The 14970-nt window shown below is 37.8% G+C and overlaps 1 protein-coding gene across 1 annotated transcript in view; it reads left to right on the top strand.

The window, feature by feature from the left end:
- Window positions 1-11988, top strand: part of lgi3 (leucine-rich repeat LGI family, member 3) — a 30774-nt gene extending 18786 nt beyond the window's left edge. The window contains exons 6-9 of the mRNA XM_028793402.2: window positions 895-1064; window positions 1137-1301; window positions 10314-10404; window positions 10682-11988. Coding sequence (XP_028649235.1) covers window positions 895-1064; window positions 1137-1301; window positions 10314-10404; window positions 10682-11408 — 1153 coding nt within the window. The 3' untranslated portion in view covers window positions 11409-11988. The remainder of the gene's footprint in view (window positions 1-894; window positions 1065-1136; window positions 1302-10313; window positions 10405-10681) is intronic.
- Window positions 11989-14970: the final 2982 nt, after the last annotated feature.

A 14970-nucleotide genomic window follows, 5' to 3' on the forward strand; every position in this document is an offset into this window, starting at 1 on the left:
GCCTACCAGTCGCCTGAGGGTCAGGTCTGCCATAGGTGAGGCCTATAAAGGGGAAGGCCAGTAAGACACTGACTTGTTTTGTAGGTCTTTTTTGGAGGTCTCGCTTGATTTTCTTTTGTTATTTGCTATTCATGAAAGAAGATTGCGATCACTGGTTTGGAGATTTCCCATTCTGAAGTTTGCTGTCAATGGGATTCATTTTCATGAATGACTGTTTGATACCACTGTCAGTGAGAAGTGGGGCATGGGGACTGTGTGGTGAGGTGGTTTTCATGATTGAGTGTTTGATGTGAATGTTGACTTTCAACATTTTCCTGATTTGTTATTGTGTGCTAAGTGGATGAAAGGTCATGGCATAACAAAGTAATAACACAAGATGTTAAAATGCTAATAATAGTTTACTTGTAAGAAACGGAGGAGTAACGAACAATTTTTAATGTGTTTTTTTGCCAACACATTTCTTTCTATGATCAGTTTGTCATGAGTGCTTATGACTTGTATGCTTTTGACCGTGTACTGTAGTGTTGGTTTGCCCCCCTTAATGGAGCTTCATAACGACCACTAAACAAAGTTGTGAATGCCCTCCACAAGTCCTACTGACCTTGCAGACACAAACAGTTCTTATCTCTCTCAGTTTGTGACTTGTCCTTCTTCTGTCCTTTATTTGAGAACTGAGGCATCTCTTAAGGTGCCGTAACCAGCTAAAGCATATTTCATGGACCAGTAACGAAAACAACCTATCAATAAATAAATGAGTGCAGCAAACAAATCAGGCTGATATTTTGTGATTCAAGGTCCAGTCCCATATATTTTATTGCCGAAACATGCGTGATAAGGTGTGACTTGCTCTGACCAGTGCCAGTTCAGAATTTTCCATTTTTTGTCTCCACGCAGGGATCTCCGAGGAAACTTATTTCATTGTGACTGCAAAGTGAAGTGGCTGGTTGACTGGCTGCAGAAGACCAATACCACAGTGCCAGACATCTACTGTGCAAGTCCAATTGAGTTCCAAGGAAGGAAGATTTCAGGCATGTTGCCACGAGATTTCAACTGCATCACCACAGGTAGGAAGTCTGCAGTGAAGTGAACATTATCTGTGAGTCCAGTAGCTGAGATGAGCTTCTTTTTGTTTGTAGACTTTGCCATCTACGAGACCTTTCCCTTCAGCTCTATCTCAGCAGAGGTGTTCGAGCATGCTGGTGACCTCTTCGCAGTCTTTGCTCAGCCAAACACCGGGAATTGCGCTCTCTATATGTGGAATCACGTGGAAATGGCTTTCAGGACGTTTCACAACCTTACTTGTAAGTTTAAAAGCAGAAAATATCTTTTATAGTGTGTTCCAACTGTTTGTTTGGGTCATCTTTGTTATAATCTCAAGATCAAGTCCAAATTATTTGTAACCCGTAAAGACTCCAATTTAAGGACTAGATTAGATTAGGAATTAAAACAGTAAGTCGCCATTATTAGAATCCTGGCTACTGGTATATCTGTCAAAAGTTAAGAATAAGCCAGCGGTGAAGCTATTTGAGGTTTCACTTCCCAAATTTTTATAAAATTCTGAAAGACAATGGGGGGATGCACAAAAAGCTGTTTCTACTGGGAAGGAGTTTTCATCAATATATATAATATACAGTTGATATCCTAAGTATATCAGAAATCAGCTTCTTCTCCTTCCATTTCATGAATCTATGCGAGTTGTGCTTAGGTTTTTCCACTGCCTCCAAGACAAAAAAGTCTAGAACTGGGACTGGAAGCACATCAGGAGGTTCCAGGAATGTTCATTAAAAGGTCAGGTCTGACTGACCCCTTAAACTATCACTATACACCATACAAGAAAAGTGTTTCAAAATATAGAGAGTTAGATCCATGTAAAACAAATGCAGTAAAATTAATAGGGTCTAACATGTTAGGTGGATCATACTACTGCCCCTATTCAGAAGTTCCTTCCCGTCTTTTACAGTATTTATCAATAAAGCAATCTTTTCACGTGAACTGACTATGAAAGACCCATGCACCATCTTACCACCATGCAGCTCAAACTACAACTCAAATACTGCAGACCAGAGCACGCCATTGTGTCCATTAATTTCCCAAAATGTCAGCCACTGTATCTCTGTCTTCAAATCCTTAAGGATTCTCCATGTGTCCCTCCCATTGGGAACTCCATTACACATAATTTAACCACCAAGTCTTATCAAAGCTTTGATGTCTCCACACACTAACTAGTGTGTTTCCTTGTCAAATAACTTTATAATACTCTCAATGTCATGCAAAATAATAATTGCTTCCCTTTTTCATGCTCACATATTCCTAGTCATTCTATTAATAAGAATGTTCCCACCGCACGACCTTTGTTTTCAGGAAACAATGAGTTTCTGTATGATGTAGGTCCTGGGATACTTGTGGTACCTGGCCACTTTCGTGTTTTGTGTTCCCACCACACAACAGGGACTGCAACCTTTATGCAAAATATGTGTCCACATGCAAAGAAGAGTGATGTGGTTTGAAGTGTGGCGTGTTTGGGAGTTCACTGGGGACCCCACCCCTCCACAGTCCCTCCAATAACTCTCCAAAGTTCAAATTGCTAACAGATCTGTAAGATGATGCCATTGCTTGTGGTCAGCCAATCAAAACAATTCATTGCCCAAGCCACACCCACAACAGTTTCTGGTTGGACAAAACATATCTGCCCTGGAATAGGAGCTAAAAAAAGTAACAGGAATGAGAATGGGAATACAGTACTACAAAAGTTTCTGAAATTCTAAAAAGTCCTGAAAATATTCGGCAGTGGGAAAGCATCTAAAGACTGTTTTTTTTCCATGTGACTCCTGGTTTATTATTGGCATCAATATTTAAGGGAGAATCCGCCTCTGAGACATCACTTAATTTTAAAACTGTCATGTTTAACTTAAGTTGTTTAAATCACTTGTGTTAGATAACCATCCTCTGTTGCTCTAATCTTTATGTGTATGTTTTTCCCGAAATTCATGGCCTAACTGCCCATGTATTAACTTCATTTGTTCTGATCAGGTTATTATCACCTCCTTTATAGTCTCCTAGATCCATCTAACTACATTTAATTCTTTAGTAAGCCATAGGTTCACCACTGTGTGTAAGCTGAGGAACTAGTGGTAGCCTTGTACCAGATTCACAGCAGAAGGAGTAGGTCATTACCAAAGCCAAAGAATTATATGCAGAGAGCTGGTGAATAAATTGTCTTTTTGAAGCCTCACAGTAGAGATCAGTATCACAAAGCCAGCTAAGCTGCAAACACCCATACTCATTACTATGGGGATTATCCAAAGACACCAATCAATTCAAATCTGGTGAGAACCTTCACACAGAAGGTACTCCAGATGATAATGGAATGAGGGTCTAAGTGACATTACTCTTTGCACACTGTGGTAAAGCATTGTCATCCCATGATGCCAGGCAAAAAGCAGCTAAAGATGGGCTGCTAGTCCTTCACAGGTCACAAGTATGTGGACACCGACACTCTCTTACTTCAGGTTAGAGTGAGCAATTAAACTAAATATGGGAAGACATTCCAGGCAGAAGGCATCACAGTTGGGTAGTCAACCACAGTTAAAGCACCATTACTGACTAACAACTGTACATTTAGTCATTTATTTTCCAAACCTACTTTTTTTAAACTCAGCAACCTGAACTTAACTTCTCCAGCATGAAGAGCAAGGCAGGAATCAACCTGCCTCACCAGTATGCAGCTGTCAGGAACATGTTAATAAATTGTTCATTTTTATTTATGATTGTGCATATTTTTATCACTATTTTGGTGACATCATGGAGTTGACCTTTTCATGCTCGTTTTTATGGGTGCTGTCATTTTGTATATTTATTATCATGGGTGCTGCCATTTGGGAACTACGCACATGGTGTGCCTCTCGGCATGTGATGCACAATCTATTTGATTAGCAACACACCCTTATGTTATTACATTCACAGTACAAAGAAAAAACATTTTGTAATAAACACCACCTAACCTTTAAAAGATCAAAAGAAAGACTTAGTGAGAAGGTAGTGCTTAAGCAAGCCAAACAATTTTAGATCTTATTACGTTTTTATTCTTCAGCTAAAGTCTACTTTGGCGAATGATCTAACATGTCATCTACTGTCCTTTGCAAATGTCTTACGATTATCCTGATAAGCCTTAAAGTGAGACTTTCCTTAATCTCTGCTGAAAACTCTCCTGTTAGCTTCCTTCAGACATGATGTCACAAGTGATGTTTGCAAACTTAGGGTTATGAATTATTCTTTTCCTGTTCAGGTTATTACTTTTAATAATATTATTGCATTACCATTTTGACTCTCATTATATTTATGGAGGATGCCATTTTGTATGGTTCACTCATGAGCACAGCCATGTAGTTTGTCAGGTCTCTTGCTAGACCCGTGATCACCGAAGTTGTTACTTGTGATGTTATCATGTTGTGGCTATGTAAGATGGCACTGAGTAGCAGTTAACATCCTTGCTTTGGATCATTCTACAATAAACAAAATAACAGTTTTAAATTATTTTGGGAAAAGAATTTGTAGAATTAGAAATTTGTATTGGCTTCTCATTTTGACTTTTCAAATTTTTTGAACTCCAAGTATCAGAATTTTTGATTTCTCATTTTTTGGCATCATCTTTCCTTCTCACTGCTCTTCTGTTTCTCCTCTAAAGAAAGCCTGACATTTCCCAGTCAACTTTTTCTAAGTCTTTTTGTCATGCCTTTTTTCCCAACACAGTCATATTATACAATAGTGATCTGTCCTACACATATGCACATACAGTATGCCATGCTCCAAAAACTTGATCATGTGAAAAAGTAAGTACACTACATATAAATTGACAAATTTGTCAGTCATTTTTGAGCACTCACACAACAGATCTTCATGCAAACAGTGCTTGCAGGTAATGTATTATACTTGAATGAAAAACACAAGGACTTGCTACTGTGCTTTAGATAATTATCATGTTGAAAGATCAATTTGAGCTTCAACTTTTGGACAAATGGCCTCACATTCTCTTCAAACTCACTTTGATATGATGCAGAATTCATATATGATTCAATGTCTGCAAGCTACCCAAGCTCTGAGCCAACAAAACAGTCCCAAATTATAACATTTACACCAACATGCTACACAGTTGGTATGAGGTTCTTCTCCAGAAATGTCTTGGGTGTGCATCAAACATGTCTACTGATACTGTGTTCAGTCAACTCTATGTTTGATTCATCTGTCCAGTGCAGATTGTTCCAGAAGGCCTGATCTTTACCTAGATATTCACTGGCACAGTCGTGCTTACTCAACAAAGGTTTTTCATTGGTACAACTCACATGCAGGTCAAATTTGTGTAATCTCTTTCTGATTGTAGATGGATGCACTTTGACGCCAGCTGTTGTAGAAATTACCTGCAGATCCCTGCAGTTAAATTTTGGGGTTCTTGATCATTTCTTTTAGTTTCAGATGGTCAGGTCTTGGGCTGAATTTGCTGGGCTGGCCAGTCCTCGACAAATTAGCAGTCATTTCAAATCTACATCACTAATAGAGGATTTTCTTTACACATGGAATGACTGATTTCAAATAACTTGGTAATCTTTTTAAATCCCTTGCCAGACTCATAGGCATCCCCAGACTTCTTTCTGAAGGCCTTAGCGAGCTCTTTTGATCTTGGCATGATGACACCACACACACCAACAGCAAAGAGAACACCAGACCCTAGAGAGCTGTGGTTTATATAAGATGGGGCCCACCTGCATACTCCCTGATAGGTTCTAATCACTGGGACATAACTCAAAACACCTGATTCTAACCTTATGGGTTTGAAGTGGTGATAAATGTATAGTGTACTTATTTTATCCATGTGACACATCTACATATTTGTTAATTTAGATTATGATAATAAATACACAGAGTCAATTTTATGTGTCATTTGTTCAAGTATATCATCTTAAACTCTAAGCACTGTTTGAATGAAGATCTGCTGTTTGCCTGTCCAAATATGTTGAAAAAGTCAACAATTTTCATAGTGTGTACTTGCTTTTTCAAACAACTGTATAATTTAATTCAGGAAGTGTCTGTTCAAGTCTGTTTACTTCCATTGTTTAATTAAACTAAAGTCAAAGGAACTCAGCTTGCTTTAGTTAGTTATCAGCATTAGCTTTTAGTGATTGAGCTGCTGATGCTGTCTAAAAGCAGTAAATATCTACATCAGACATCTTTTTGCTTGAAAAATATATACATCTGACCAAAGAGACTTTTCTGTCAACATTTTATTTTGAAAAGGGTGAGCCTGGCTGAAAAGGAGCATGTTGAGCATGTAGTCATTTCCTCTTAGAAGATAATAATTGTCTGCTCTTAAGCCACAATTTCATGTGTTTCAAAAACACAAAATGTAATGAGTAATTAATGTAATATTTTTGTGGTCAAGGATTATAAAACAAAATCTCAATCAATGTTACGATCTGGAGTCAGGACCATAACAACAGAACATGTGAGGCCTTCTAAGGTCTACAAAAGCCAGACCAGACCACCTTGGCCTGCCTAGAATAGGCCACACCCCAAATGGCATTAGCCTAAAATGAATGGCCTGCTTCAGCCTACATAAGCATAAAAAAACTGCAATTATCCTGCAATTTCAAAATACCTCTCAAGAGAAAGGAAACCATGAAAAACCTTTGGCTTGAAAAGACCAATACACTAGGTAATCTTTAGAAATGAAAAAAAAAATTATTTTGAAAAGAAGAAATCATAAAAATTCTCAAAAAGAAGAATAACAACAACAACAACATTTATTTATATTGCACATTTTCATACAAATAATGTAGCTCAAAGTGCTTTACATGATGAAGAAAAGAGAAAAAAAAAGACAAAGTAAGAATTAAATAAGACAGCACTAATTAACATCGATACAGGTAAGGTCCGATGGCCAGGGAGGACAGAGAAAACAAAAAAAACTCCAGATGGGCTGGAGAAAAAATAAATCTGCAGGGGTTCCAAGCCATGAGACCGCCCAGCCCCCTCTAGGCATTCTACCTAACATAAATGACCTCAATCAGTCCTCATGGTATTCAGGGTTCTCATGGAAGGACTTGATAATGACGGTCACGTGGACTTCTGGTCTTTAATCCATCAATGTAGGGACATCACGGTGCTTTGGCCAGGTGGTGGTGGCATAGATCACCACCACAGAAAACCGGAAAAAGAACAGAAGAGAGAGTAGGGGTTAGTATGGATTTTGAAGCCACCATGAATAATAATTATAATTAATTGAATATACAGAGTATCAGGTTTAAACTAAGATGATGCTATGAGAAAGCCATGTTAAAGTAATGTGTTTTCAGCAGTGTTTTAAAGTGCTCCACTGTATTAGCCTGATAAATTCCTATTGGCAAGCTATTCCAGATTTGAGGTGCATAACAGCAGAAGGCCATCTCAACGCTACTTTTAAGTTTGGCTCTTGGAATTCTAAGCAGACACTCATTTGAAGATCTAAGGTTATGATTTGGAGTGTAAGGTGTCAGACATTCCAAAAAATAAGATGGAGCGAGATTATTTAAGGCTTTATAAACCATAAGCAGTATTTTTAAAGTCAATTCTGAATGACACAGGTAACCAGTGTAGTGACATCAAAACTGGAGAGATGTGCTAAGATTTTCTTTTCCTAGTTAAGATTCTAGCAGCTGCTTTCTGCACTCGTTGCAATCGATTGATGTCTTTTTTGGGTAGTCCAGAGAGGAGTGCATTACAGTAGTCTAGTCGACTGAAAACAAAAGCGTGAACTAATTTCTCAGCATCTTTCAATGATATAAGAGGTCAAACTTTTGCTATATTTCTTAAGTGAAAAAATGCTGTCCTAGTGATCTGATTAATATGTGATTTAAAATTCAGGTCATAGTCAATAGTTACCCCTAATTTCTTTACCTCCCTCTTGACTTTTAATCCTAATGCATCAAGTTTATTTCTAATAACCTCATTATATCCATTATTGCCAATCACTAAAATTTCAGTTTTCTCTTTATTTAGTTTGAGAAAATTACTACTCATCCATTCAGAAACACAAGTAAGATATTGTGTCAGTGAATCAACAGAGTTGGGGTCATCAGGTGCTATTGATAGGTACAGCTGTGTGTCATCAGCATAGCTGTGGTAGCTTATGTTATGCCCCGAGATAATCTGACCTAATGGAAGCATGTAAATCAAAAAGAGCAGTGGACTCCGGATAGAGCCTTGTGGAACACCATATAGAATTTCATGTGTCATAGAAGTAGAATTACCACAATGAACAAAGAATTATCTACCTGCCAGGTAAGATTCAAACCAATTTAAGACACTGCTAGAGAGGCCCACCCACTGACTAAGGCAATTTCTAAGAATATTGTGATCAATGGTATCAAATACGGCACTCAGATCTAAGAGGATGAGAACAGATAAACGGCTTCCGTCTGCATTTACTCGTAAGTCATTTACTACTTTAACGAGTACAGTTTCTGTACTGTGATTTGTTATGAAACCCGACTGAAACTTTTCAAGAATAGCATGTTTATTGAGGTGGTCATTAAGCTGCATAATGACTGTCTTCTCTAGAATTTTACTTAAGAAAGGCAAGTTAGAGATCTAAAATTTTCAAAAGCAGAGGAGTCAAGATAATTTTTCTTGAGTAGGGATTTAACTACAGCAGTCTTAAGACAGTCTGGGAAGACCCCTGATCTAATGACAAGTTTACTATGTCAAGAATACTGTCAATTAGCACTCTGTATACTTCTTTGAAAAAACTTGCTGGTATTGTTTCAAGGACACAGGTGGAGGGTTTCAGTTGAGAAATTATTTAATATAAATCAGGTAAATCTATCCTGGTTGAAGAATTTAATTTGTTTTTAATGGAGTACTGGGGCTTAAGAGGATCAGTGTTGGGGAGATGTACTATATTGTTTCTAATATCATTAATTTTTTGATTAAAAAATACAGCAATAGCCTCACAAGTTTCACTGGAAGTATTTTGGAGGCATTCCATTGAGTTACCTGGATTTAGCAGACGATCAATCATAGAGAATAAGACTCTGGGATTACTAGCATTGTTATTTATAATTCTAGAGAAATAGCAGCGCCTCTCAAGACAGACTATGTTGTTGTAGAAGTTGCCTAAGAGGAAATCCTAGTCAACCATGTCCCAAAAACACTATGTATAAGAAGAAATCTCAAGACCAGATTAGAAAAGATTGAAAGTCAATAATTTAAATCTAGGAAACACTGCTTACAATAACTCCAGAACTCGTGAATGCACTACTCCTGAGCTCAGACCTAAATTGCCAGAGGATGGTCTCAGGAGTGGTGATATCAGGGTGGCCCCGCTTCTATGAGGTCTTCCCACAAAATACAAGAGACATAAGAGAAAGAAGTATTACACAATAGATATAAAGTACAGAACTGAAGAAAACATAACTAAAGAAAAACATTATTTTACAAAAAAGAAGAGAAAAAAACAGAGATAGCAAAACACGGAAACTTAAATAATGAGAAAAACATAAAATATACACAAAAAATATAAGCCAGGGAAATAACCCAGCTGACAATAAAGACCCACATATTGAAATCAAACCAAAAGAATCACATAAAAAGTGTCAGAGATTTGTACCAAGAGTCAGAGCAGAAAGGGGAAGGATTACTCGTAAGTCCAAAATCAAAAATCAAAAGTCCTAACCATTAGTAATATAACTTTTCCCAAACTGTAGTAGAATAAAGATTTGTCTTGAGAGTTTTTATTCATAAATTCAAAATTGTGGGTGTCAAACAATCTGTGCCACCATCTTTTATAGGTGGACACACATAGTGCCATGCAAACTTTGTGTTGTGTAACCAGTAAAGGAGGGCATAGCGACTATAAATAACATGGTTACCACAGAGAAACCTCTCTAACAAAATGGTAATGACCAAAAAAAAAAAAAAAATGGTGTTGCAACAATTGATGAAAATAATATTTAAAACAAAAATGATATTACTGAAAGAGATGTCATAATACTATAAACATATCTTTTTCAAGACAGCAATCATGACAAGTATTTACAATTTGAAGCATACAGCATCAATCAATTTATCAATAATTTGACCTCTCGTTCACTTACATTCTGTTTAATTCACTTCATTACCGGTCGTGTCACTTCATTTCACCTCTGTTAGTCAAATGTATTGAGAATGGTTGTAGAATTTTATTGATTCTATGACTATAGACACAGTTTTACATGACATTTTACAGCTAATACAATGATGAAAAATGGTTGATGAGTCCCTTCTACCTACTTGTGTGTTTCCAGCAAAATCCGCAGTCTACTGCAAACCTATTGTGATTGACAGCTCAATGTACATGGTGGTCGCCCAGCTCTTCAGCGGCTCTCATATCTACAAGTGAGTGTAACTACGTGTCATCAACCTGTTGGTCATCAGTTCCCTTCTCATCATCAATATCCTCATCTCCACCACGAGTTTTCCAAATTCCACTGTTAAATGTTTCTGTGCATGTTAGCTCATTTACTAACAGACATTAGTTTTATCAAATAGTAAACTTTCCAAACGTTCCTTCCATAGAGGTCAAAGGTTAAAAGAAAACATCAACACATTAGCTGCAGAAATCATCTTAGGAAGTAATGGTGGTGCTATTGTTTATGACTCACAACTCTTTCAGGTGGGATGGAGACACAGACAAGTTCATAAAAATCCAGGATATTGACACTACCCGAATTCGCAAGCCGAATGCAGTGGAGGCTTTCCGCATTGATGGTGACTGGTATTTTGTAATGGCAGACAGCTCCAAAGCTGGCTCGACCAGTATGTACCGCTGGAACAGCAATGGATTCTACTCCCATCAGACCCTTCACCCGTGGCACCGTGACACCCACATTGAATTTTTGGAAGTTGATGGTAAGCCTCGACTTATCCTATCCAGCAGTTCCCAGGCCCCGGTGGTGTACCAGTGGAACCGCAGCCAAAAGCAGTTCACCTTCCAGTCCGAGATTGCCAGTACTATGGACGTTCAGATGGTGAAACATTTCAAGGTGAGAAAGGACCTGTATCTGTGTCTGACTCGATTTATTGGGGATTCTAAGATTCTTCGCTGGGAGGGCCAGCGCTTTATTGAGATCCAAACTCTGCCATCACGGGGATCCATGGTGGCATTCCCATTCACAATTGGCCCAAGGCAGTACTTGGCTCTTGGAAGCGATTTCTCTTTTTCCAGGGTTTACCTGTGGGATGCTCTCACTCAGAAATTTCAGCCTTTCCAGGAGCTTAACATCCGAGCTCCGAGGGCTTTTAGTCTTGTGTCTATCGATAACAAAGATATTCTTTTAGTCTCCAGCTTCAAGGGAAACACGTTGGCATTCCAGCACTTGATGGTGGACCTCAGTGCATAAGAAGAACAGAGGTATTTGCAGGTATCATTGAAGGTGTAGCATTAACACTAAAGAAATCACAACAATTGTGTGTTTTTATATATACCCATACACATATTTTATTTATATAAATGTGCAGTTTTCATCATGATAATAGTCCCATCAGTGCATCCATTAATAAGGTGACACTCTGCAATGAAATGATCCAACAAGCGATCCAATGGCGTGACATAGAAGATAAAGGTATTGGAAAAAATGCAAGAGTCACATTGTATAGCAAAAAATTAAAGAGAGCTTTAACTTATATTTCAAAATTTCTTAATTGTTTTCTTTTTTTCAATATTGCAGAAGACTGGTACTTTGTAGGGATTCAACTCCCAACAGATTCTTCATCATTGGCAAAGAAGGTTTCAGTCTGGTTTATCACTATTGTGTAGCAGGATGCTGAAGTAAGCATTAACCCTACAACAATGGAATTCAGTTGTCCTTGTACGTTGATTAGCTCACGCAAGTAAGAACTTCGCTGCACTTTACACATGTGACAGTAATGACCTTGTATACCTATAATAACACTATAAATAAAACCCCTGCATCTTTACAATACATCTTCAAAGTCAATTCAATCTTCCATCTTAACTTGTGTAAAGAGACATATTCATGGAATAAAAAGTAGGTGTCATTATTATTGTTCATTGGAGCACGATTTTCAGGGATCCAACTATTTTCCATACTTTATTATTCCATTACAGGGTTACAGGAAGCCACAGTCTTTCCTAGCAGTACTGAGCAGTAGATAGGAACTAAATTCGATGGAAAGTCAGGCCATAGCAAAATTACCCCTCATGTGCACACACCCTAAATATGATCCACTATTTTATAGAATGTGTTTGATAGTTAGAAACACTTCACTGTTTTTCTATTAATTAAAACAAAGTTGTGCATTTTATTCTTATTTATTATGGCACTAGTAAGTGGCAGCATGTTGCATCATGGGTGGACTTGCAAGTACGAATTTCACATAATTATACACCCTAATAGATATAACATAAATGTACTTATTCTGTTTGTTTATTAGCAATAAATACGATCTGAGCTGGCAAAGCTGATGTCACATTACATGATTTCTAGTTGGAGAGCAGGTGAAAGTTGACAAGTGTAGTTGCTGATCTCTTCATCGGAGTATTTCAACTTATATGACTAGAAACTGCTGAGGATGTCAAATTGCCTGACTGCAAATTCAAACCTTTTTCTGACAGCCAATAATTTGCTGCATGATGGAGCCGGTGCTCGTGCTAAGAGTTTACAGGTATGGCCGGTTCAGCCTCAGTCTCAGGCCTTTTAATTCTATCTTTCATTCTGCCACAGTACATCAAACAAATTCTGTGCATGTTAACTCATTTACTAATAGACATCAGTCAGACTGTCTTCTTTTTGTGAGGTCCAAAACACCCAGGTTCCTCATTCCTTGAAGCTGCATCATATGTGTTATACTTTATTACAGAAAAAAAAACGATGATCCCAAATTCTTTTTCTTGATCCCCGGTTCACTTTCGATACTAGTATGCAAAGGCTATCCAGAGGCCTGCAAGTATGTAATAAATGTATTTAACAAAGATGTCTAAGGAGCATATCATGCACTGTAATCATGATTATGTTATCAAAATGCTTTTTTGGATATGAATATATAAGAGCATCTTTATCATATAGCTGCTAACATGGAAATCTTTGACAAGCACATGTTTTTAAAACTGAAATTATGATGGTCTAAATTCTAATATTTGGATATACTGTATTCAGAGGCTGTATTCAACAGAATTGCTGGCATACTTTAAAGCAGGCAGACAAAAGTTAGTGTAAAGTGCCTTTGTTATATAATAATCTTATATCTCTCTTTTAAGGATAAGTTCAGACCAGCGGCATCCTTTAAATCAGTATGTTTCTCATCTACTGGGTCATTACCAACTTTTGGGTCATGAGCCACTGCCGATGGGTTGAGAGTTGCTATTGTTTATAATGGTACTGAGTACTGGGTTTGTGGTGGGTTGCAGTTGTTGCTCCAACAATCATGCTTGATTCATCAAAACAGGGACCCTTGGTGAAGGGTCACATTTACATGGGAACAAAGTGAAAAAGTGAGCCTAAGAGACCAAGATGCAACAGTGGTATAAAGTTGATAATCCCCCAATATTTTCATAGGTTCTTATGTCTTGCACACACTGAGTTCAATTTATGACAAACTCAACTGTGTTTGAGCTCTGGTTGGGTAAAGTTGCAGACAAATTGGAGTGAATCACTGGGTATGTCACACTATTCAATTTGCCAAGATTATAGAAGTGAAGTTTGCAACTGATAATCAGTGGGAAAGTCATGTATTGTGATATGGCCTTAGGACCAAGTATAAGGCTATTATACTCCATAATAATAAATAAATAAACAATCTTGATTGGTCTGGCTGTGGGCAAAAAGGGCCAGAGCAGAATGCACTTGCTTAGGAGACTCAAGTCTTTTGATGTGTGGAACAAGTTGTTGGAAATGTTCTATCAGTACAGTGTGCTGTTCTATGTTGTGGTCTCACTGGAAGCTGTTGTAGAAAAGTGGATGGTGGCAAAATTGGATGCCATCATGAAAAATCCCCCTCATCCCCTCCAGGAGATGTTCTCTTGGAGCACTTTTAGCCACAGGGTTATGGCTGTATTATTTGTCCTGTGAGTCTATATCCTTGTTTTTATGTTTCTGCTGCTGTATGCATGTGAATTTCCCCTTGGGATTAATAAAGTTTATCTAATCTAATCTAATCTAATCATAGTGCCAGATAGTGGCAGTGTGCTCCATGTTAACTAGCACATGCTAGTAAGAAGTTGACTGTACTCTGTGCATGTGATAATAACGGCCATATAAAATTTTCTAGTACTACTGACACTATTACATGGCCAGTACAGCTTCCAATTAATCTAATGTAACTACTCCAACCACTGGGAAGACAAATGATGCCATAACATTTAAAATGTGAAAGAAATTAGTTTATTTAGCCCCAAACAGTATTACTAGGCTATAAGGCTTTTTGGAGTTTTTAAGGCTCTTGTAGAGTAGCTCAAAGTCTTTCCTTTAATGTAAGAATCTCTTCCAAATCTTTTTCTCTATGTGTTCAATTCAATTGTAAGCAAATTAGGCACCCGTCAAGTCACTTCTTTGGCTGCAGCTGGATAAAAACTGACAGCCTTTCTTCTGTTAGCTCCTTAATAAGATCCTGGTTGTTTATCTTTCCTGAGAAAATACACAGCCATTCTTTGGGCATTATGAGTTCCTTGTACTATCCCCAGATTTCTCTCTGTGCCAGTAGCCTAAACATCATGAGGAGGTGGAGTGAACTATGATGGTAACGCACACATTTTAGGAATGTGAGAACAAAAGAGTACTTTTCAGAAAATGCACTTGAACATGGCAAGAATGTAACCAAACTGGTAGTGGGTTAATATTGGCATGCGTACAGAGTCCAGTGAAATTCTTATGTGTTAATCAACATGCAACATGTTGCCACTCATCAGCACCATGATTAGGGAGTATAACAACCTTACCTTGAAAC

The sequence above is a fragment of the Erpetoichthys calabaricus genome, chromosome 1, assembly GCF_900747795.2.
Source record: "Erpetoichthys calabaricus chromosome 1, fErpCal1.3, whole genome shotgun sequence".
Classification (NCBI taxonomy): domain Eukaryota; kingdom Metazoa; phylum Chordata; class Cladistia; order Polypteriformes; family Polypteridae; genus Erpetoichthys; species Erpetoichthys calabaricus.